At 41.5% G+C, this 23,623-nt stretch overlaps 1 protein-coding gene across 3 annotated transcripts in view; it reads left to right on the forward strand.

The window, feature by feature from the left end:
* Positions 1 to 23,623, forward strand: part of ccdc88ab (coiled-coil domain containing 88Ab) — a 144,910-nt gene that overhangs the window by 104,237 nt on the left and 17,050 nt on the right. For all 3 annotated transcript variants that reach the window (XM_056291278.1, XM_056291276.1, XM_056291277.1), the window contains exons 14-26: positions 1,781 to 1,918; positions 5,362 to 5,545; positions 5,802 to 5,932; positions 6,698 to 6,991; positions 7,163 to 7,345; positions 10,337 to 10,615; positions 10,869 to 10,996; positions 11,382 to 11,520; positions 18,481 to 18,657; positions 18,845 to 19,006; positions 20,971 to 21,248; positions 21,834 to 21,977; positions 22,812 to 22,998. In XM_056291278.1, the coding sequence (XP_056147253.1) occupies positions 1,781 to 1,918; positions 5,362 to 5,545; positions 5,802 to 5,932; positions 6,698 to 6,991; positions 7,163 to 7,345; positions 10,337 to 10,615; positions 10,869 to 10,996; positions 11,382 to 11,520; positions 18,481 to 18,657; positions 18,845 to 19,006; positions 20,971 to 21,248; positions 21,834 to 21,977; positions 22,812 to 22,998 (2,424 nt within the window). The remainder of the gene's footprint in view (positions 1 to 1,780; positions 1,919 to 5,361; positions 5,546 to 5,801; positions 5,933 to 6,697; positions 6,992 to 7,162; positions 7,346 to 10,336; positions 10,616 to 10,868; positions 10,997 to 11,381; positions 11,521 to 18,480; positions 18,658 to 18,844; positions 19,007 to 20,970; positions 21,249 to 21,833; positions 21,978 to 22,811; positions 22,999 to 23,623) is intronic.

The following is a 23,623-nucleotide window of genomic DNA, read 5'->3' on the forward strand; positions in this document are numbered from 1 at the left end:
TATCTCACTCTCATTGGGCGGCTCAGTCGGTGCTGGAGCAGGTGTGCTTTCCTCCTCCTCCATCCGTGGCTTTTTAAAAAAGCGGAAGATTGAACTTTGTTTCGCCATTCCATAAGTTATGGCTAACTGTTGGCTATTGGCTAGTTAGCAGCAGTGGAAAGTACAGAGCGTGATGGTATGCACGCTCAGATTTTGCAGTTCTACGTACGTAAAAGGGGCCGGCCTACGTGCTTGTAAGCCAGCGTGATTGGGTGGGCCTGGGCTTGAAATGGGTGATCCTGTGACAGGCCAGGCCCACCCCTGGTTACGCCCCTGCCCGAAACATTTGACAATTGAACAATTTAAAGGCAATGCTACCAGAATACTACGTGTATGTAAACTTCTGACCCACTGGGAATGTGATGAAAGAAATAAAAGCTTAAATAAATCATTCTCTCTACTATTATTCTGACATTTCAAATTCTTAAAATAAAGTAGTGATCCTAACTGACCTAAGACAGGGAATGTTTACTGTGATTAAATGCTAAGAATTGTGGAAAAACTGAGTTTAAATGTATTTGGCTAAGGTCTATGTAAGCTTCTGACTTCAACAGTAGGTTCTGTGGGAAAGACTCTGAGCAGGACAATGCCAATTTCTCTGTCAATATAGTACACAGTGAGGACTATTGCTTCAGTCAGTGAAATTTAACTTCACAGTTTATCAGCCCTGGATTCCTTGTGGGGTTTTTTTTTTTTTTGCAGCACCGTGTAACCTTGTTTTTGGAAAGTGCTGTGATAGGTTTCTCCCCTTCAGCAGAATTAATGCCAGCCATTTAAATTAGCATCTGGGACCAACCTCCCTGTATCATATATCATCCTAAACACTGGGGCTGAAGACAGCTGTAAATCCAGGCAGGCTTTCTTTTCATTTACTTTTCCAGTCTTTGACACCAGATCGACCATCACTAAAAGACATCACTCTGCTATTTTCAGAAACATAAGCCCCATTCTCTGTGCCCTCAGAATGAAAAATGGCATGAAATTGTGTTTTTTCTTATAGAAAGGCAAGAGGAAAGCTGGAGTTAGGAATTTATTGTTGGGCACGTTGGAGTCTGCCAGCTCTTTCACATGCTAAGGTGTTTTGCTCCAGACTTGAACAATGGATACGGTTAAATTATTTTTCTGTGTGTGTGTGTAGCCATTCTGATAGAATGGGTCGCTATTTTTGAAGTAGCTATTGACTATCATGGATTAATAATCATGAGGGCTGTTTTCAAAGTTCATCCTGCATTCACCCAATATCGATTTGATTTTGCCTACTGTTCTGTGTGGATGTGTGTGCTTGGTATTTATTGTATTTTAATATTTGTGGGCAATTGATATGAAAATAGGAGACGAGTTAAAAAAAAATATGAAAACTGTTGAAAAGGTGGGGGAGAGGGGATAACGGTGTGTGTGTGTGTGTGTGTGTGTGTGTGTGTGTGTGTGTGTGTGTGTGTGTGTGTGTGTGTGTGTGTGTGTGTGTGTGTGTGTGTGTGTGTGTGTGTGTGTGTGTGTGTGTGTGTGTGTGTGTGTGTGTGTGTGTGTGTGCGTGTGTGTGCGTGCGTGCATGCATGCGTTGAAAGTAAGTAACCACCTTTACTATTTGCATGCATTGTATTGTTGCACAAGCAAATCTTCAAATCCAGAAAAAATTTAAAACTTTGAAATGAAGATGATAGAAACGTATGTTTCCCTTTACGATATTCTTTAATGAATACCTGTTTCATTACTCTATTTCAATGTGTGTCTGTGTGTGTAGCTAGAGCAGATGGAGAATGAGTTGTCGGCAGAGAGAGAGACGCTACGTACTGCAGAGTCTCTAAGCACTGACTTGATGAAGGAGAAGGCCTTACTGGAGAAGACCCTGGAGACACTGAGAGAGAACTCAGAGAGACAGGTACAAACACACACATGCACACACACACACACGCACACACACACAAGCAATGAGTGTTGACATTCACACAATAGGTGAATGTTTGAAAATGTTTTTAAAAATTTCCTATTAATTGAAAGCAAAATTTAGCAAATTCAGAAAGGAAGAGAAACCAAGTATGCACACATCCAGAAAATATTTAAGGTGCAAGACAAAAATAACAAAACTAGAATGAAGCCCTAAGGTCTGCACATTAAATTGCCCCCAAAATCTATTTTATTTGGCAATGTTTCAATCAGTTAAATCTCCCTCAGTTCAAGCAACTTAGTGTGCAGACCTTACTCCTTCAACTCAGAACCTCAAACTCAGAAAGGAATTAATTGTTTAATCGCATATGTTAAGAATTAAGAGATCATAATTATGATGAGCTCTCTAAATATATTCAGCAGTGAAATAAGGTTAGTTTTGTCCTAAAGAGGGTCTTCAAGTGCAGAAACGCACAAAAGCTCCCTTGGCTTTCTGACAATGAGTCAGACATGCCCTTCTAGAAAAATAATTAGTTCATAATCCAAAAAACTACAATAAAATGAGATTAACAAGAAGTCAGATTCATCTTATCGTAGAGTGAGGTTCCTTTAGCTGAGGGCAGGCGCACTCGTGGTCTGTTGGCAGAGCAAACACATTGGTAGATAGATTTCAGCTTCTCTGTGCCCCAGATCTTGTGGCTTGCTAGTGTCAGGTGAGATTTGGTAGCTGTTAGACCCAACTCTGACAGTTCTGGTTAGGTCAAAAATCTGACTTATAAAGACTGATCTGGTTACAGTGGTATCCAGAATGCCTCATTAGGTTGGCGTATCTTGTGTAGCAGCCATTAGGCATTGATTTCTGTTAGGTGTTGGATTGTCATGCTGTGTCTGAACATCATAGGAATACTGTACAGAATCTTCTTAGAATATTTTGGCTGGACCGGGTCAGTGGGCCAGCACTGTTAACACGAATGTTCGCAACTGATAATTTTTGGTGTGACTGAGTGATCATGTTTTGAGTGACTGAGGACAAAATTACACGATTGGGCTGCTGGATCAGGTGACCAAATGTGTCACTGAAGTTCCACAATTGGTTGGCCAAGCACCGAGAGGCATGAGGGAGAGCGCACAACAACTACGCTGACAAAACACTCACTGGCGAATTCACAGAAGGAATGTGCGGCTTTTGGGCTGCTAAATCTGCACAAAAGAGACAAAAAGAAACCGTGTAATTGTAAAAGCACCTTTTAAGGGTGAAATGGACCCCTAACTGCCCTGCCAATGTCTCACTGCTCCAGTGCTATTTGCACATATTTAAATTAAGTGATAGGCATACATTTGGCACAAAATTTGACCCTTTCTATGCAACTGAGCCTCATTGTAAAAAAACATGTTTTTTTTTTAATCCAATTTACAAACACGAGTGCTACGCAGTTAGAGTGAAAATTATAAGTGTCTTCACAGACTTGGTGGGAACTGAAGCACTTTTATAAGGGGTGTCACATTGCCCAGACTTTCCACTGATCATGGCAGCAGTGATTGTAGCCAGGCAAAGGCATCGTCATGCCAGGCGTGCTCGTGAGTGGATATTTCGAAGGAGAATATCACTTTTTGATTTAACTGAGACTTGAATCATTCACAGATACAGGTTGCCAGGTCTAACAATCCTTGTTATACATGATGACATCAAGGGATGACATTGAGCCCTCCCTACTGTGTTCTTGGAGCAAAGCCACCATTTATACTTTGCCACATGGATTACTGCAATCGGACGCAAAACAAGATTAAATTGCACTCAGCTCCAAAACTTTATGGGCGTGTGTTTGCACTGTAATATCATTAGCGCAATATCTTTTGTGAATCGGACCTTGAGACAGGGCAGATAGCAGTGCAAGTGATGCGCAATTCATGGTGCTATCAGCGGCCGCAATCCATTCCTTTTGAATTCCTCTGTCGATCGATACAGAGTGAGCCTCAGAACAACGAGACATGCGCAGATAGAGATGAAAGAGGAAGGGGAGTTAATAGATAATTAATATACTTATAATTACAATTGAATTGAGTTCTCTTTCAAATCAAACATCCCAAGATATGAGTGGAAAGTACTGTTCTTGCAACTGCATTTATAACTTTTTTTTCTTTACTCAGAACGTATGCTTAACCATGTCACGTGATGTGCTACTTCAGTACAATTGTACTGTTACTGGGAGCATTACTGAAAATTGCAGATGAACTCTTAATATCCAGGAATTCACATTATAGACACTAGGGCTGGGTATTGGAAAGGATCTCATGATACGATACGCATAACTATACATGGATCACTGTAGGATTGTATCACGATACATTGGGATGTGATGCATATTAGGATAAATTGCAGTACTCTACGTAATCCATGGAACATTTAAAAATATAGCTGTAAATACAACTTGCTGTGTACCACCTGGATAATCTAATATTTACATAACATATTTTGATGACTCAGCGGACAAATTGAGTCAAAACTATTTAATTCAAAATTTCCATTCCAATTTATTAGAACAGTATTTACATTGCACAATGCACACTGTCACTGAACACACTGAAATGTAAATGCCATAACATATGAAAATAAAGTGTACATATAAGGTATTCTTGTTGTTACAGAACACACTGAACTCAACTGCAATGTAGATGTCATAACATCATAAAATAAATTGATAATAAGTATTCTTATTGTGTCACTGAACACATTGAACTGAAATCTGTTTAAAACATGAATTTTTTTCATGTATCAATTCGAGGGGCTGGAAAATCGATAGATAAAGTATCATGAAAAAAATATTGCAATACTGAGCTGTATTGATTTGATTTTTTTTTTTAACACAGCCATAATGGTCACTACCACTGACTATCCCTGTAACCAATTGGCCACAATTTCAAACACCGACCACACATGGTCCAGCCATATACCAGGTTTTGACCTAGTTTGAATGAATTGGGGTAATGATCATCCACATTATGTCCTATTATGAGTCTGAAAAGAAATATGGGAAATCAAGCATGAGAGCATGAGAAGTCTCAAAATTATATATATATATATATATATATATATATATATATATGTATGTATATATATATATATATATATATATATGTAGCTGCAGATATGTAGTAGCTGCTGGCCATAGTGACAGTCATATTTTTCCCCCCGATTATTCAGAATGTGTATCATGGCTAATTTCAACCATTGTAGATTTAGAGAATCAAGTAGACTGAGAGGAGTGTGAAAGTTTTTTGGACTTAAATAAAATTTCTGAATTGTGCTTTGAAAGATAGTACACAAATAATGCAAAATCATTGCTGTGCATTTTCATAGCAAATGTATAGCACATTTACACCACTCAGATGAAAGAAAATGCTTTATTTTCACAATATCTGGTGTCCCTTTCATCCCAGCTGAAAGGTCTAGAGCAGGAGAACAAGCACCTGAGCCACAATGTGGCATCTCTGCGGCAGCGCTGCCAGGTGGGTGCTGAGGCCCGAGTCAAGGACGTGGAGAAGGAGAACCGTGTCCTCCACGAGTCCATATGTGAGACCAGTGCCAAGCTGAATAAGATGGAGTTTGAGAGGAAGCAATTACGTAAGTAATATGTGGTATTCTTGCATTTTCTCATATCTTTCTATACCTCAGTGTATAATGAGGATGACTACACACAATATAGAGCTTTTCTTCAGACCAACATCTCGTATTACTAATTTGTAGGAATTCTTGTACTGCTTTTGCATAAATCAATATCTTTTTTTTTCTTTCCTTTTTTTTTTTAAATGCATTTCCTACACCTTGAAAAATACCTGTGTTTGTGTGCTTGTGTCTGTGCTTGTGTTTGTGTGTGCAGGTAAGGAGCTAGAGGTGTCAAAGGAGAAAGGAGAGAGAGCGGACGAGTTGGAGATTCAGGTGCGGAAGCTTGAAAGAGACAATGAGAGCCTGCAGAAAAAAGTGGCCAGTCTAGGCATCACCTGTGAAAAGGTCCAGTCCCTTTTTCATATCCTTTCAGCATTCTAGTTTATCTGGTTATCATTCTGTCGACTGTCATTTGCAGGTTGTTGGGATTGTCATTTCAAAGGTCAAATTTTTAAATGTCAAATTTTTAAACATTTTAATTTCTTGGAGTTTTAGACTTTACAAAGAAGAATGACAGAAAGGTCAAGCTGGAGAAAGGGGGGATGACATGCAACATAAGTCATGATCCAGATTTTGCACAAGACTCCACAGTACACACTAACTGCTGCTCAAGAAGTTGTGACTTTGCTTTTTCAAGTACATGATTAGCACATGATTAGCACATGATTTTTGGATTTCATCATCATTGATTGTAAGCCCGAAAGAAAACAAACCCTGAGCTTCGGTAGTTTAAGTCCTGCTCTATTTGATTTATTTAATCTGTTATAACACAGTCACCTTTAGCATAATCGCTTGTGGTTTTGCATTTAAAAGAAATAAATCTTTTCCATTATGCCTCCTTAGAGTTAAATTCAAGCTTGGAAAAAAAACCACAGGAATGTAGCTACATTCAATCCGATCCTGAGTAGTGTTGGAAATTAAGAAACAATAGACTTATTTATTATTTATTTTTCAAAAATTACTTTTAAACAATGTTTTTGAAGGTATATTTAAATGAGGAATCACTGAATGAGAAATTCAGCCCAGAAATATGCCCACTGGCTCCTGCCAGGCTCTTGTCAGCTCAGGTATTTATGTAATGTGCTTTGTCTCATCCTTATGTAAATGAAGGTGTCCTCCTTGGAGAAGGAGAACACTGAGCTGGAGACAGAGGGCCGTCTTCTAAAGAAAAAACTGGATGCTCTGAAAAACATGGCTTTCCAACTGGAAGCCCTGGAGAAGGAGAACTCTCAGCTGGAGCAGGAGAATCTGGGGCTACGGCGCTCGACCGAGAACCTCCGGTCGGCGGGGACCAAGGCTATTCAGCTGGAGGCCGAGAACAGGGAGCTGGAGAGTGAAAGGAGTCATTTGAAACGTAGCCTGGAGCTCCTCAAGGCCTCCTCTAAGAAGACAGAGAGGTTAGAGGTAAGACTTGGGGACTGCTTTTTATTCTGTTCACAAAGTGAGAGGAGCCTAGCCAAAATGCACCCCTAAGCTGTTAAGGCCTTCCTTCCTTTGAGAAACCGGAGTAGTACTTTTACGTGTTATTCATGTTATGCATATTGATGTATATTGCAAACTTTATGATTTTCACAGGTAAGTTACCAGGGCCTGGACACAGAGAACCAGCGTCTGCAGAAGGCTTTAGAGAACAGCACCAAGAAGATCCAGCAGCTGGAGGTAGAGCTCCAGGAAGTGGAGACTGAGAACCAAACCCTCCAACGTAGCCTGGAGGAGCTCAAGATCTCCAGTAAACGCTTGGAGCAGCTGGAGCAGGAGGTACAGAAGGCAAAACTCCACCTACCAACATCCAATCCTTCCCCTCATAAAAATTTCAGGATCTCTCATTAAGCAAGCAGAATATAATTTTTGAGTGACATAACACAAACACCCCAATGCCAAAGGGAATAGGCTAAGTCATGTTCCCCTAATTTACCATCAGGAATAGACGATGCTTATTCCCTGAATTTATATTGAGTGAGAGAGGCAAGGCAGTACAGATAGTAAATGCTGTAGCTACTCATCAACTAGCAACAAATAATACAAAAATGTTTAGTTCAAGGAAAGTTTCTTAGCGATAGTAAGTGTCCATACAGGGAAATAGGCAGTAGTGGTCCATATAGGCATTTTACAAACACTGCCTTTCGAGTACTGTCAACAGCAAGTTTTTTTTTTTTTTTTTTTTTTTACTGTCTGATCTTCTCAACTCTCTACATTTCTACTACTAGATTTTGTACATTATAATGTTGTGTTACATCCTGTGTTTCATGTATGCATCCAAGCAAGTCACATTTGTTCCATGTGCAATTTTCATAGGTCAATTAAATAGATTTTGGAGCCTATTGCTCTCAATTATCACCCTGTATACTGGGGCTCACTAAATAGGCAGCTGTCGTTGTTGCTATGCTACATAACTGCACCAAGACTGTCAAGCTCCTCTGTCATATTTTAAATCATCCACCTTTTCCTTGGCGATATGTATTTGAGGCTTAACCCTGATAAGGGGTTGGATAGGCTCAACAAGAGAAGAGGTCCAATATTAAGACCCAGAAAAACCACTGTAAATAGAATACAAGGAACAACGGGGGGATAAAAATACATATATTTAGATTAATTTAGGGGATTGTAGACCATATCAGTGAAGTGAAAATCTAATTCTCTTGCTTTTGAGAACTCAACTTAATGATTGCTGACTCTTGAGATAACCATAGTTTTAATTCTACAGTTATGTTGCACACTAAAGATTGAACAAATATGATTAAAAATCATGATTTCGTGATTTTGTAGCTTTTTTTTTTTTTTTCCACCGCTACAGGGTTGAATCAAGGGCATGGCAATACTTTTGCAGCCTCTCTTTTCCCACGTGAAATTTCAGCATATTTTTTTATCAAACTTGGATTATCAGGGTCCGTGGTGGTGTAGCGGTCTAAGCATCGGCTTTGTGTCGATGCAGTTGCCCACTGGGGACTGGGGTTCGCGCACCGGTCTTGTCAGATCCGACTATGGCCGGACTCGGTGAAGCATCAATAATTGGCAGCGCTGTCTTCGGGAGGGGGGCGGAGTCGGCTTGTGTTCGTCACATGAATGCGTCTCTGTGTGTCGGAATAGCAGTGATTCGGCCTATATTCGCCTTGTCCCGGAAGTTGCGAGGCATCTCCTTTGAGACTGCCGGCTGGAGAGATGCAGTTGGCGAATGCATGCAGTGCGAGGGTGGGTGTTTGAATTAAAATAAGGATCGATTGACCACTAAATTGGGAGAAAGAAGGGAAAAATCAGAAATAAATTTATATATATATATATATATATATATATATATATATATATATATATATATATATATATATATATATATATATATACACTACCGTTCAAAAGTTTGGGATCACCCAAACAATTTCGTGTTTTCCATGAAAAGTCACACTTATTCACCACCATATGTTGTGAAATGAATAGAAAATAGAGTCAAGACATTGACAAGGTTAGAAATAATGATTTGTATTTGAAATAAGATTTTTTTTACATCAAACTTTGCTTTCGTCAAAGAATCCTCCATTTGCAGCAATTACAGCATTGCAGACCTTTGGCATTCTAGCTGTTAATTTGTTGAGGTAATCTGGAGAAATTGCACCCCACGCTTCCAGAAGCAGCTCCCACAAGTTGGATTGGTTGGATGGGCACTTCTTTGAGCAGATTGAGTTTCTGGAGCATCACATTTGTGGGGTCAATTAAACGCTCAAAATGGCCAGAAAAAGAGAACTTTCATCTGAAACTCGACAGTCTATTCTTGTTCTTAGAAATGAAGGCTATTCCATGCGAGAAATTGCTAAGAAATTGAAGATTTCCTACACCGGTGTGTACTACTCCCTTCAGAGGACAGCACAAACAGGCTCTAACAGGTACTATTTAATGAAGATGCCAGTTGGGGACCTGTGAGGCGTCTGTTTCTCAAACTAGAGACTCTAATGTACTTATCTTCTTGCTCAGTTGTGCAACGCGGCCTCCCACTTCTTTTTCTACTCTGGTTAGAGCCTGTTTGTGCTGTCCTCTGAAGGGAGTAGTACACACCGGTGTAGGAAATCTTCAATTTCTTAGCAATTTCTCGCATGGAATAGCCTTCATTTCTAAGAACAAGAATAGACTGTCGAGTTTCAGATGAAAGTTCTCTTTTTCTGGCCATTTTGAGCGTTTAATTGACCCCACAAATGTGATGCTCCAGAAACTCAATCTGCTCAAAGAAGTGCCCATCCAACCAATCCAACTTGTGGGAGCTGCTTCTGGAAGCGTGGGGTGCAATTTCTCCAGATTACCTCAACAAATTAACAGCTAGAATGCCAAAGGTCTGCAATGCTGTAATTGCTGCAAATGGAGGATTCTTTGACGAAAGCAAAGTTTGATGTAAAAAAAATCTTATTTCAAATACAAATCATTATTTCTAACCTTGTCAATGTCTTGACTCTATTTTCTATTCATTTCACAACATATGGTGGTGAATAAGTGTGACTTTTCATGGAAAACACAAAATTGTTTGGGTGATCCCAAACTTTTGAACGGTAGTGTATATATATATATAAAACTTGGATTATCCCAGATATTTATCAAAACTCAAACCTGGCCTAGTGTTTCGTTAATCTGTGTCCACTTTGAGCCCAACAAGTATTTACAGTGCATTTACACTTAAAAGTAATCCTATCAAATGATGTTTAACCATTAGTCCTGTTGATTTCCATTGCCCCCCCCCCCCCCGCCATTTTTTAATTTTTTGTTTACAAGAACAAGACTCTGGAGCAGGAGAGCTCTCAGTTGGAGAAAGACAAAAAACTGCTAGAGAAGGAGAACAAGCGGCTAAGGCAACAGGCTGAGATCCGTGACTCTAAGCTGGATGACAGCAACCAGCGGATCTCCATGCTGGAGAAAGAGAACCGCACCATGGGCAAGGAGATGATCTTCTTCCGGGACTCGTGCACCAGGGTGAAAGACCTGGAGAAAGAGAACAAGGAGTTGGTCAAACAGGCCACTATTGATAAGAAGACCCTAGTCACTCTCCGAGAGGTGAGAAAGGGTGTGTGTGGGTCCTTAAAGTAATTAATTTGTCTTAAATTTGAATTAATGAGGTCTTAATTTCTACATTAAGATTGTATATGAGTTTATTTTCTTCAGAATTCATTTAGTTTTTCTGCAGCAGAATCAAAATTTGTGATAGCCTGTAAAACCCTAATCCTGCCTAATACTTACTTCCACATTGACCCTGTACTTGGCTGCAACTCTTACCTGTTTGGGAAAATGTATGTGTGTATCTGTCTAGGAGCTGGTAAGTGAAAAGCTGCGCACTCAGCAGATAAATAATGATCTAGAAAAACTGACCCATGAACTGGAGAAGATTGGATTGAACAAAGAGAGGCTGCTGCATGATGAACAGAGCTCTGACGACAGGTCGGTCTAACAAAAACATTCATAAACATAAGGCAAAATGATTTTCTTGTGGCATCCCCATAACTATTTCAGCTTGCAACAAAAATGAAGAGTAGTTGCTTTTCCTGGGATGTAGACTAACAAAGAAATAATTTTATTATGTGGGGCTAGTGTGTAAATTTATATTGTTTGGTAGTATGGTTTTAATAAAAATGAGTTTATTGTGATACTTGTTCTTTTTGAGCCAGTATTCTCTTTTATCAGTGACATTCTTGTCAAGAACTCATTTGGCCTTGCATTGATATAGTGATAATAACATGCTTAAGTTATCTGCGCAAGTACACACATTAACACAAACATACACACAGTAACAAAGACAAAAATTTAACTTTACCTTTGTGCTTAGGTTCAAACTGTTGGAGTCTAAGTTGGAGTCAACTCTGAAGTCCTCTCTGGAGATCAAAGAGGAGAAGATCGCTGCCTTGGAGGCGAGACTGCAGGAGTCTTCGAATCTCAACCAGAAGCTCCGTCAGGAGCTCAAGACGGTCAGTAATATACATACACGAAAGCAGACACACAGACATATTAGAACTAGTGCAGACCCATAGATATTCTGTCTCTTGTCAGAGATGCAAATATGCAAGCCATTTCTGTGTGCACATATGTTTATTCTCATGTTGTGCATACACAAATGCATTACATGTCTTCCCTCACATTCATACGCATGCACCAACACTATCAAAAACTCATATATATATATGTGTGTGTGTGTGTGTGTGTACATACATACATACATACATACATATATATATATATATATATATATATATATATATATGTGTGTGTGTGTGTGTGTGTGTGTTTCTGATAGTGTTGGTGCATGCGTATGAATGTGAGAGAACACATGTAATGCGCATATATATATAAACATATATATATAAACACATATATATGTAAACACACATATATATATAAACATATATATGTAAAATATATATATAAACACATATATATAAACACATATATATAAACACATACACTACCGTTCAAAAGTTTGGGATCACCCAAACAATTTTGTGTTTTCCATGAAAAGTCACACTTATTCACCACCATATGTTGTGAAATGAATAGAAAATAGAGTCAAGACATTGACAAGGTTAGAAATAATGATTTGTATTTGAAATAAGATTTTTTTTACATCAAATTTGCTTTCGTCAAAGAATCCTCCATTTGCAGCAATTACAGCATTGCAGACCTTTGGCATTCTAGCTGTTAATTTGTTGAGGTAATCTGGAGAAATTGCACCCCACGCTTCCAGAAGCAGCTCCCACAAGTTGGATTGGTTGGATGGGCACTTCTTTGAGCAGATTGAGTTTCTGGAGCATCACATTTGTGGGGTCAATTAAACGCTCAAAGTGGCCAGAAAAAGAGAACTTTCATCTGAAACTCGACAGTCTATTCTTGTTCTTAGAAATGAAGGCTATTCCATGCGAGAAATTGCTAAGAAATTGAAGATTTCCTACACCGGTGTGTACTACTCCCTTCAGAGGACAGCACAAACAGGCTCTAACCAGAGTAGAAAAAGAAGTGGGAGGCCGCGTTGCACAACTGAGCAAGAAGATAAGTACATTAGAGTCTCTAGTTTGAGAAACAGACGCCTCACAGGTCCCCAACTGGCATCTTCATTAAATAGTACCTGTTAGAGCCTGTTTGTGCTGTCCTCTGAAGGGAGTAGTACACACCGGTGTAGGAAATCTTCAATTTCCTAGCAATTTCTCGCATGGAATAGCCTTCATTTCTAAGAACAAGAATAGACTGTCGAGTTTCAGATGAAAGTTCTCTTTTTCTGGCCATTTTGAGCGTTTAATTGACCCCACAAATGTGATGCTCCAGAAACTCAATCTGCTCAAAGAAGTGCCCATCCAACCAATCCAACTTGTGGGAGCTGCTTCTGGAAGCGTGGGGTGCAATTTCTCCAGATTACCTCAACAAATTAACAGCTAGAATGCCAAAGGTCTGCAATGCTGTAATTGCTGCAAATGGAGGATTCTTTGACGAAAGCAAAGTTTGATGTAAAAAAAATCTTATTTCAAATACAAATCATTATTTCTAACCTTGTCAATGTCTTGACTCTATTTTCTATTCATTTCACAACATATGGTGGTGAATAAGTGTGACTTTTCATGGAAAACACAAAATTGTTTGGGTGATCCCAAACTTTTGAACGGTAGTGTATATAAACACACACACACACACACACACACACACACACACACACACACACACACACATATATATATATGCAAATACTATTCATGCGATTTCCTGCTTCCATGTGCATATAGCAGCTGGATAGCTCAGTAGGTAAGAACACCAGCTTTCCTGCCAGAGATCAGGGGTTCACACCCCGCTTGGAACAAGTCTCCAGTAAGAGTCCGTGGCTTAGACTCCTAATGCTATACGAGCCAACTACCTCAGATATGAGTGAGAATAACACGAATAGAGTTTCAACAGTTCAGATGTTGCCTGGTTTAACAAGGTCTGTGTCAGATGTTGGGGAACCAGGGCAACCAGATGAGAAATGGGGCTACTGGAGCAAGACATTCATGGACAAGGGCTGAGAACCTGGAACTGATGAAATTCTACTATAACAGCACACCCCAGGAGAGTGGCTATATAAAGCGTATGTGGGAACTGTGGACCAGAAGGAGACCTACTTCAACACTGACTCAGAAGCAGCTACTGGCTCAATGCTCGAACATCAATAGAAGGAAGCTACTGTCACAGCTTGAGATATAGAGGCTCTAGCAGGATGACTATACGATTCAGAACCCTGAATGGTCTCCCAGTAGGCAGGAGATACATGAGGACAGACTCCAACCAATTGAAACAATCCTATCAGCCATGACAGTTGAAGCTACTGAGGTTCAAATGAGAATCATGGCCAGATTAAAGAAAGTCAACCCCCAGGCTTGTCTTCCACAACTCGGTGAAAAAGTACCATCACACATCCTGCTTGCGGATGTGAACACAGCCTTATGCACTATCGCGACCGCCACCATAACAGAGACCAACGAGCTTGTATATGCCACTGCAACTGTAATCCTAGAGATTCTTGGTACAGGATTGAGAACATAGGTCACCAACAGTACCCTCCATGGAAAAGAAGGCTGGAAGCCAAGGTCAAAGCAGCACAGAGAGATTAATAGAGCCAGTTAAGAGGTGCAGAAAGGTGTGATGAAAGACAGGCTCTGGTTGAATTAGTACAGCAAGATGTCTGTAAGTGAGGCTCTGGAAACTGCCAAACAAAGGCTCACAGCTCTGGCCGCCATGCTGAAGAGATACACAGAACCAGAGGCCAAAAGAGTAAATGGCCTGTTTCCTCAAAGTGTACTCCCAGCTGCAGAGTAACAAGGGAACAACATCACACCTACCCAGTGCTGAGACTGAGCGATTAACTGGAAAGATATATGAGAAAAGGAGGCATCATACAACACCATTGCCCAGTGGCTGGTGGACCTAAGAGCAGACCACAGAACAAGAACCCAGAACAAGAACTAGTTATCATCACAGTGGCCGACATCCAATGACGAGTCTGAAACATGAAGAGCTGGACTGCACCAGGCCCTGAAATGATTCACGCCTACTGGCTGAAGAAGCTAACGGCACCCCATGAACAGCTGGCAAGACTGATCATGAAGGATACCCACAAGGGTACAACACCTTAAATTGCTGGCTGACAACCTGCCTCTACACAACATGGAAGATCCTGTCAGGCATCATCGCAGCCAAGCTGAATGGGCACATGAGTCAGTACATGAGCGAAACTCAGAAAGGAATTGGGAACAACACCAAGGGGTCAATGCCTCAGCTACTGGTTGATAAAGCAGTCACCCAAGACTCATAAGACCAGACAGACCAGCCTGAACTGACCTACAAGAAAGCCGACAATTCAATGTCCCACATACGATTACTGGAGTGCTTGGTACTATACAAGCCAACAAGACACTAATAGCGTTCATCAAGAACTCAATGCAGCAGTGGAAAATGACACTAAAGGCCATCTCAAAGACAATCACACCAGTGACCATCAAATGTGGCATATACCAAGGGGATGCACTGTCCCCTCTGCTGTTCTACATAGGCCTGAGCCCCCTCAGTCAGATCATCACAAAGAGTCGATATGGATACAGGTTCAGCAGTGGAGTTACTATCAGCCACCTACTATACCAACCCGGTATCACGCCAAAGTGTGTAATACACCCGCTGGTCCAGCGTGTCAGCGTCACGGTTTGCCTCGCTCAGGTGTGAAAAGTACACGCGTGTATGAAGGTGCAGTGCCAGCAGGGGGCGATGATTAAGAGGTGAAGGCGGGTTAGGGTTAGGGTTCTTGTTAGGGTTGGGTTATGGTTACGGTTAGGTTTAGGGTTGGGTTAGGGTTAGGCGAGGGATTTTGGAAAATGCTGTATGCTTCTTTTTCTCCATGGGAAGTTGCTGGCATTGAGTTAATCATCGCCCCCTGCTGGCACTGCACCTTCATACACGCGTGTACTTGTCACGCCTGAGCGAGGCAAACCGTGACACTGACACGCTGGACCAGCGTGTATATTACACGCTTTGGCGTGATACCGGGCTGACTATACATGGATGACATCAAGCTGTATGCCATGAATGAGCGGGAGACTGACTCGCTGATCCACCTCACCAGGATCTACGGCAACGACATCAGGATGTCGTTTAGACTGAACAAGTGCGGTCGAATGGTAGCAAAAAGAGGAAAGGTGGTAAGAACCGAAGGGGTTGAATTACCAAGATGGCAGGATAACAGACATACAGGACAGTTACAAGTACCTGGTTATTCCACAGGCAAATAGAAACAGCAAGGTGGTCAGCTTCAGCCATATACCTTCAGAGAGTGAGGCAGGTCCTGAAGAGCCAGCTCATTGGAGAGAATAAGATTCAAGTCATCAACACACACCCTACCACTCATCAGATACCCAGCTGGAATAATAAGCTGGTCAAAGGAGGAGATAAAGGCCACAGACATCACGACACACAAACTCCTCACAATGTATGGAGGGTTCCACTCAATTCCAGCAGCCTGAGACTGTATGGTAAGCGAAAAGATGAGGGCCGAGGGTTAGTGAGTGTCAGAACCACTATCAAGGATGAAACAAGGAACATCCATGAGTATATCAGAAAGAGGGCCACCTAGGACGAACTGCTGAGTGAGTACCTCAGGCAGCAGAAGACAGAGAGTGGGGAGGAAGAAGAGGAGGTATAATGGAAGACCAAGCCCCTCCATGGGATGTACCATCAACAGAAAAAAGACATGGCTGATATTGAGAAATCCTACCAGTGGCTAGAAAAGGCTGGACTTAAGGACAACACAGAGGCTGTGATCATAGCAGCACAAGAACAGGCACTCGGGACCAGATCGGTTGAGGCAGGGGTCTACCACACCAGATAAGACCCAAGATGCAGGCTGTGCAGAGAGACCCCTGAGACAGTCCAACACTTAGTAGCAGGGTATAAAATGCAAGCTGGGAAAGTGTACACTGAAAGGCATAACCAAGTGGCTGAGATAGTGTACAGGAATATCTTTACTGAATACAGACTGGAAGTCCCCCAAGTCCAAATGGGAGACTCCACGGCAGAATCGAAATTCGCCCTCTCTTGTGTAGAACCATGCACACTATACATTTAGAGATATTCTCGCATGCAGAACAATGAGAACAAAAGACCACGTGTCTTAACACTACCACTGGCCCCGGTTTTATTGGAAGATAACCTTGTCTTGTTCATCTGCTAACCGGCTGTAATTACCAGTTCACCTTTCCTGCAAGCCATGCAGTTTTTCACAGAAAGAGAAAGTGACCAGATCCCTTTCCATTTCTTAAACGTCGATGCAATCGCAACTTAGACTCCTTCAAGATCATCAGATGAAGGACATTGAGGATTTTCTGCTGCCGAGCTGCCGGGAGAAAAGAGACTGTGTTTTCCATGGACTCATGCTTTGACGCCAGACAACAAACGACACACCTCTGACCGCCACGGATGAGCAATCTCAAATAAGGCTGGCGTCTGGGCATAGTTAGTCTTAATGGTGTAGCTGCAAGATTTAGCCTTAGTGTTTTAATGGTAGAGTTCATCTTAATAGTTGATCTAATTATCTCATGCGAGAAAAGTGTCATTAGTTGAAATGATCCATGATCTGATACACACTGATTCATATAGGAAGTGTTTTCTTTTGTTTGAATCATCCTTTGTTACTTGAGAAAGTACTATTGTTTGAATTCATTCATTATTTAGTATAATCTCATCTGTGCAATTTCAAACAGCCTTTCTCTCACAAACACCTCTAACCAGTGCATGGCAGCACACGCGCGCGCACACACACAAACGCACAAAACCTCCCTTTGTTCTGCTGCCATTTCATCGCCATGTGAAATAACGCGCACACACACACACACTCCCATGTTCACCCCCCATTTCAATGCATAGGCACACACACACACACACACACACACAAAATATTTGCACAGTCTTAATCATCACATTGCTGCTCAATTAGTATTAGTCAATTTTTAATTGACTGTTCCAATAAATTGTTTTCATTGAAGTAAGTCGTTGTCCTACCTGTTTTATGACAGTACTCACTGATACCATCCTCTGCCAACTAAAGCACTTCAGTTGGTGCAACACTGATTATTCCATCAACTTGAATGGTTCAGTTATAACTATTGAACACCAAAGTTAATGGTTAATAATTTTCTGAGACTGATTCAATTATTCCATCAATTTTAGTAGTTTAGTTATAAAATATTAAACTCAAAAATTAATGGTTGATAAATATATGAGACTGATTTTATGAGACAGATTTGATAACCCTGTTGCACCCACAGGAGTTACTTTATAATTTAGTGTAGCACTTAAAGGGAAAATTCACAGATTTTCAACCTTATCTCTGTCTGTCTGCAACAGGGATAGCACATGAAAAAAACACTAGTTGTTCCTCATTTTTCTGCATCTCTGGAGCGGCAGTTTAACGTGAGGTTTTTTTTTCTCCAGCCGCCAAGTGATGTATCGTGACATCGTTGGGCAGCTGGAAAAACTACAGTTTATCAGGGTTTCTAATACTCTAATCTGCTCTACATGCTGTTCAAAAAGCATCCTCATTCTCTCAACTAAGCTACATTTCTGATAGTGAAAATGATGTCCCACAACACTAACGCAGAGGATTTTATAAATGATGATACAGAGGCTTACATGCAATGCATTCTGGTACGTGTAGGTGCTGCAGGAGAACACCGATTTCTATGTCAATATAACACACAGTGAGGACTTTGTCTTTTTAATTTTTTTTAAAGTGAGTTCTATATTGCTTCAGTCGACTACATTACTCGTAGATACTGATCGCACATACACAAAATAATCAGTAACATTTCCCTTTAAATATGGAAAACATTTGTCCAACATTTTTTACACCTGTGACTTCCCCAAAGGTGAAGAAGAACTATGAGGCGCTGCGACAAAGAGAGGAGGAAGAGAGGATGGTACAGAGCTCGCCACCTAGAGGAGTGGAGGATCCACAGGCAGTCAGTAAATGGGAGAAAGAGAGCCATGAAGCCACCAGGGAACTGCTGAAGGTCAAAGACAGACTCATTGAAGTGGAGAGGAATGTAAGTAAACAGATAATTAATTGCAAATGCAGATGCGACTGTGAGAGGATTCTATGTCATTTGCTTGTACATGGGCATGTGTTTGTATGCAAGTAGTTGACTGTATCTTTGTAGGCTTTCCTATTTTTTGTGTTGGTGTAAGCTTTTGATAATGTGACATCTAAAGGTTTGAATATTTGTTTCCCAGAATGCAACGCTGCAGGCTGAGAAGGCAGCCTTGAGGAGTCAGCTCAAACAACTGGATACCCAAAGCAGCAACCTGCAGGCTCAGATAGTGGCCCTGCAGAGGCAGACAGCCTCCTTACAGGAGAACAATACCACACTACAGACTCAAAACGCCAAGATCCAGGTATACACTAGTGTGCAACCTAAAAACTTTACATGCACCATTTAATAGGTTCAGATAATAGCCTTAAATAAAGCTTCCCTCTACAAGGGGGCATTACGGTATAAACACCGAATGCAAAGACATAGTTAAACAAGCATATACTCCTAACCAGTGGCACACAACTATGTGCCATGGAGGGCCATGTGTATGCTGCTCTTCATTCCAACCCAACACCACACCAGCTGAGTTCACTGAATAACACACCTTCAACAAGACAGAGGAGAGCTAATCAGCTGGTGTAGTGTTGGGTTGTCATAAAAACTGGTATACACATGCCTCTTTCTGGTACATAATGGTACTACTGCCCTAAACCATAACTACAACAGCAATATTGGCCTTATAAAGGGAAAATGTCAGCTTGTGGGGGAGCAGTACAAACTTTTGGGATACAGATTTTCAAGCTCCAGATATCCTAGTCTTTGCTTTTCTTTGTTTATGCAGAGGGTCAGCTTTGCATCCCAATCTTCTCAGACCACTAGCATGGATTTGGACTCTTGTCCCTTAACGGCTGCCATTCAAGTACTTCGTACAACAACGCCACAGGATTTACACAGGCACAGACACAGCAGCTGTGCATGTGCCTGTGTGAGCCTTTGCCACAAGACTCTGAGGAGGGATTTATACCCTTTAACACATCTGTGACTACACAGGAGAGAGTTTTATTTGTCTCTGATGAGCCTACTGTTGTGCTGATTGGGCCTAGAATGAAGGGAAAATGAACACACCAGATACATGGTTCACAAGAAAGTAGGGTTGGGTTCCGAACTCGGTACTTTTAGGTTACTGACTGAATTATGTCGCTACTACAGAGTACCGCTTGAATTTAAATCAGTCGGTGCCAAGTTTCGGTACCTTGACGGTGGGTTGTGAATTAAAATAAATATTGATAAGATTCCTTATGGGCCTTTAGAGAGTATACGATAAAGAGAGAGTGAGACTACGTTACCCCTCCCCTAAACCTACTGCTTGTTCAAGTCCAACATAGTTAGAGCAATGGCGAGCCGAAAACAGTCGCAAATGTGGTTTCCTTTTTCCGAACTTAATGCAGACAACGCTCGCTGCAATATTTGTGATGCAAAATGCAAAGCTCATGGCGTCGCGCAACTGCCACCATGAACTTTGCATTGCGAATTGTGATCACTCACTCATGGACAACCTGAGAAGGACGTTTAGTAGGACACAAACGCACGTTTGTTAGTCTTTGATATATCAACTATATACATTTCAAAATTCCTCAGAATAATAATCTAACCAAATTGGAAGGAGTCTTTGTCTGTCTGTCCTTTTTGGTTTTCTCGACAACCGTTGATCCGATCGACTTCAAACTTCGCTGGTGCAACTTGGTTCTGGACAGTTTCTTGCTTGCTTACTTATTTTTTAAAACTGAAATTAAATTTTTGTTATTACAAAGAGAGCAAAGTACCGAAAAAATGTACCGTTGAGTACCAGTACTGAATTCCAGGTAACGGTACCGGCATCAGTTCAAATATTAACAGTACCCAACCCTACCAGAAAGACCAGGATAAACATTTTGGTTAGGACATATCCTTTGCTATTCTGAAGCTGGGTTCAAATCTAAGTTAAGACTGTTGGTCGTAGCAGGTCACCAGGGTTAAAGATGGTTAATTTATATGAGCGGTTAAAAGTGACAAATGTTTCTACATGTGAGACCTCTCTTCCTTTTCAATCTTTCTGTCTGTGCTACCTCCTCTACCAACCTGCCACTGTCTTTTCATTCACACTCACCTAACCCATCCTCTGCCCCTTCCGTTTTAATATTTATCTTCATCTCATTTCTTGCACTGATTCTCGGCCTTTGTCTTTTTCGCCTCTTCAACCTCCTTCTGACCATTCTCACCTTGCCCTCCTCCATCCACCTCTCTCTCATGTCTCAATCCCTCCCCCTTACCCCCCTGCCTCTCCAGGTGGAGAATTCCACGCTGAGCTCGCAAAGCGCGGCCCTTATGGCACAAAATGCCCAACTGCAGAGCCAGCAAAGCTGTGTAGAAGGCGAGCGAGAGGGGGCCTTGAAAGAAAAAGAGGAGCTGAGGACCACCTATGAGTTGCTTCTCCGCGACCATGATAAGCTGGCGGCACTCCATGAGAGGCAAGCAGCTGAGTATGAGGCTCTTATTGGGAAGCACGGTGGCCTTAAGAGCACACATAAGAGCCTAGAGCAACAGCACAGGGACCTGGAGGACAGGTGAGAGAGATGTTTTCTGAAGGATAGACCTGTTTTTAGATAATACTAATGATCTTAATTTAATGGCTTACCCCCCCTTACACTTTATTTTTCAAGTTACTTTTCCCACTGTTGTTCCACTCTCATTTGTCATGCAATAAGAATGTTAAATATTTTATATATAGGGATTTTGGTATGTCTATACAAACGCACACACTTAACACAAATGCACACCTGGTGTCGCATTCATCCTCTGCTGCCCTTTACAGAACCTATCCCCAATCATAACCTTAACTTTAAGCTTTTTCCTGCACTGTTTGACAAATGATCACTTTCAGAATGTTCCCTCCGTTTGTAGCATATTTTATCCCATGTGACAGTGAAAACACAATATTCAGAATGTGCCATGAATACATACTGTACAAAATCACAAATGCTTACATGAACATACTGTCAAGTAGCAACTGAGTTTGAACCCCATATAATAATTTCTGCATGACGTGTGTGTTTCTGTGTGCACCTACCTGTGTGTGTGTGTGTGTGTGTGTGTGTGTGTGTGTACACACGTGTATTACTCTGTTTGCATGCTTCCATGTGTGTATGTAGGTACAAGCACTTGCTGCAGCGGAAGGGAGAGTTGGAGGAGCTGGAGCGGAGTCTGAAGGAGCAGCAAGAGAAGATGCTGTTGGAGAACCAGTCTCACCAGGCCACAGCAGACCAGTGCAAACAGCTCAAAGAAGAGAATGACAGGTCAGCCAGTGTTGTGACAGAACAACATTTTATGTTGGTCAATCCAAAATCTTTTTTGGATTTTAAATTTATGGACATATAAAAAATGACTGACTGCAGCAAAACAAAAACCCTAGTTAATATAGTATTTTTTTTAAAAATGGGCGTCTGGGTAGCGTAGTGATCTATTCCGTTGCCTACCAAAACGGGGGAGGTGGTTCGAATCCCTGTGTTACCTCCGCCTTGGTCGGGTGTCCCTACAGACACAATTGGCCATATCTGCGGGTAGAAAGCTGGATGTGCACTAGCACCTCCTCTGGTCAGTCGGGGCACCTGTTCAGGGGGGAGGGGGAACTGGAGGGAATAGCGCCATCCTCCCACGTGCTACGTCTGGCGAAACTTCTCACTGTCAGGTGAAAAGAAGCGGCTGGCGACTCCACATGTATCAGAGGAGGCATGTGGTAGTGTGCAGCCCTCCCTGGATCAGCAGAGGGGGTGGAGCAGCAACCAAGATGGTTCGGAAGAGTGGGGTAATTGGCCAAGTACAATTGGGGAGAAAAGGAGAGAAACTCCCCCCCCCCCCCCCCTCGAAAAAAAGGATCCAGTGGAAAGTTCTTTTCTCTCTTAAAAGGAAAAAGTAAGGCATGCTTCAGTGAGGTGTTGTGTGGAACATTTCCAGAGCTTGTGTGATTGTAGGGGGTGGGAACAAAACTTTATAACATATTTAGCAAAACTGCTAAATATAGGACATGATCCAGTGCCAAAATCCTTGCTTTTGTATGTGTGGTCGCCCATATTGATAAATCGCTGTCTTTCAATCTTTCTCTCTCTGCCTTCCTCGCTATACCCCTCCAGACTTAACACGACATATCGTCAGTTGGTGAAGGATAACGAGGTTCTTCAGGTGGACCACAAGAATGCAAAAAGCCAACTAAACAGTGCCAAGCTGGAACAAACTCGGCTGGAGGCTGAGTTCTCCAAATTAAAGGAGCAGTACCAGCAGTTGGACATCACCTCCACCAAGCTCACCAACCAGTGCGAGGTGTGGAAACACAACAGACATTCAGCATGTTGTCTTAATTGCTCTAAATCAAGTGTTATTCATAGAGCAAATTTCTTACATGAAAACTGAATGCGATGTGCTTTACTCACAAGCTGTTAAAATGCAAGAAGACACATACAAAAATATAAACACAAAAGAGAAAAACTGAAACGGCGAATGTGAGCTCTTGTTAGGGCAAGAGCCTAGTCTAATTATTTATGCGTGGATAGGAGTGTGCCAAAAGGCAGTGCTAGAACATATGGACCCAGGTTAGGAGGAGGAGGGTTGGAGTTGGATTTATCCCAGCTGGTTTTTTAGCCTTTGCTCAAGTGAGGGAGGAGTGAATGTGTGTATGCTGATGGTAAATTATGGGCTTATCTTACACTATACTCTTTTCTTCTCTATCTTCGTTTCTTCTCGACTTACCTCTGTCAGTTATCATTTTTGATTCATTTGCATGTCCTGTGTCAGATTACAGGGTCCAGTAATCACTGATGAATTGTTAAGCAAGTTGTGTTTTGGATGTTCTTTCTTTTAAATTTATTTTCTTTTGTGTGCCAATTCTTGAGCCAGCTGTCAGTTGGTTGTTCTGTGTCATTATTTAGTATTTGTCTGCATGCATCTG

Source organism: Lampris incognitus, chromosome 13 (genome assembly GCF_029633865.1).
Source record: "Lampris incognitus isolate fLamInc1 chromosome 13, fLamInc1.hap2, whole genome shotgun sequence".
NCBI classification, from domain to species: domain Eukaryota; kingdom Metazoa; phylum Chordata; class Actinopteri; order Lampriformes; family Lampridae; genus Lampris; species Lampris incognitus.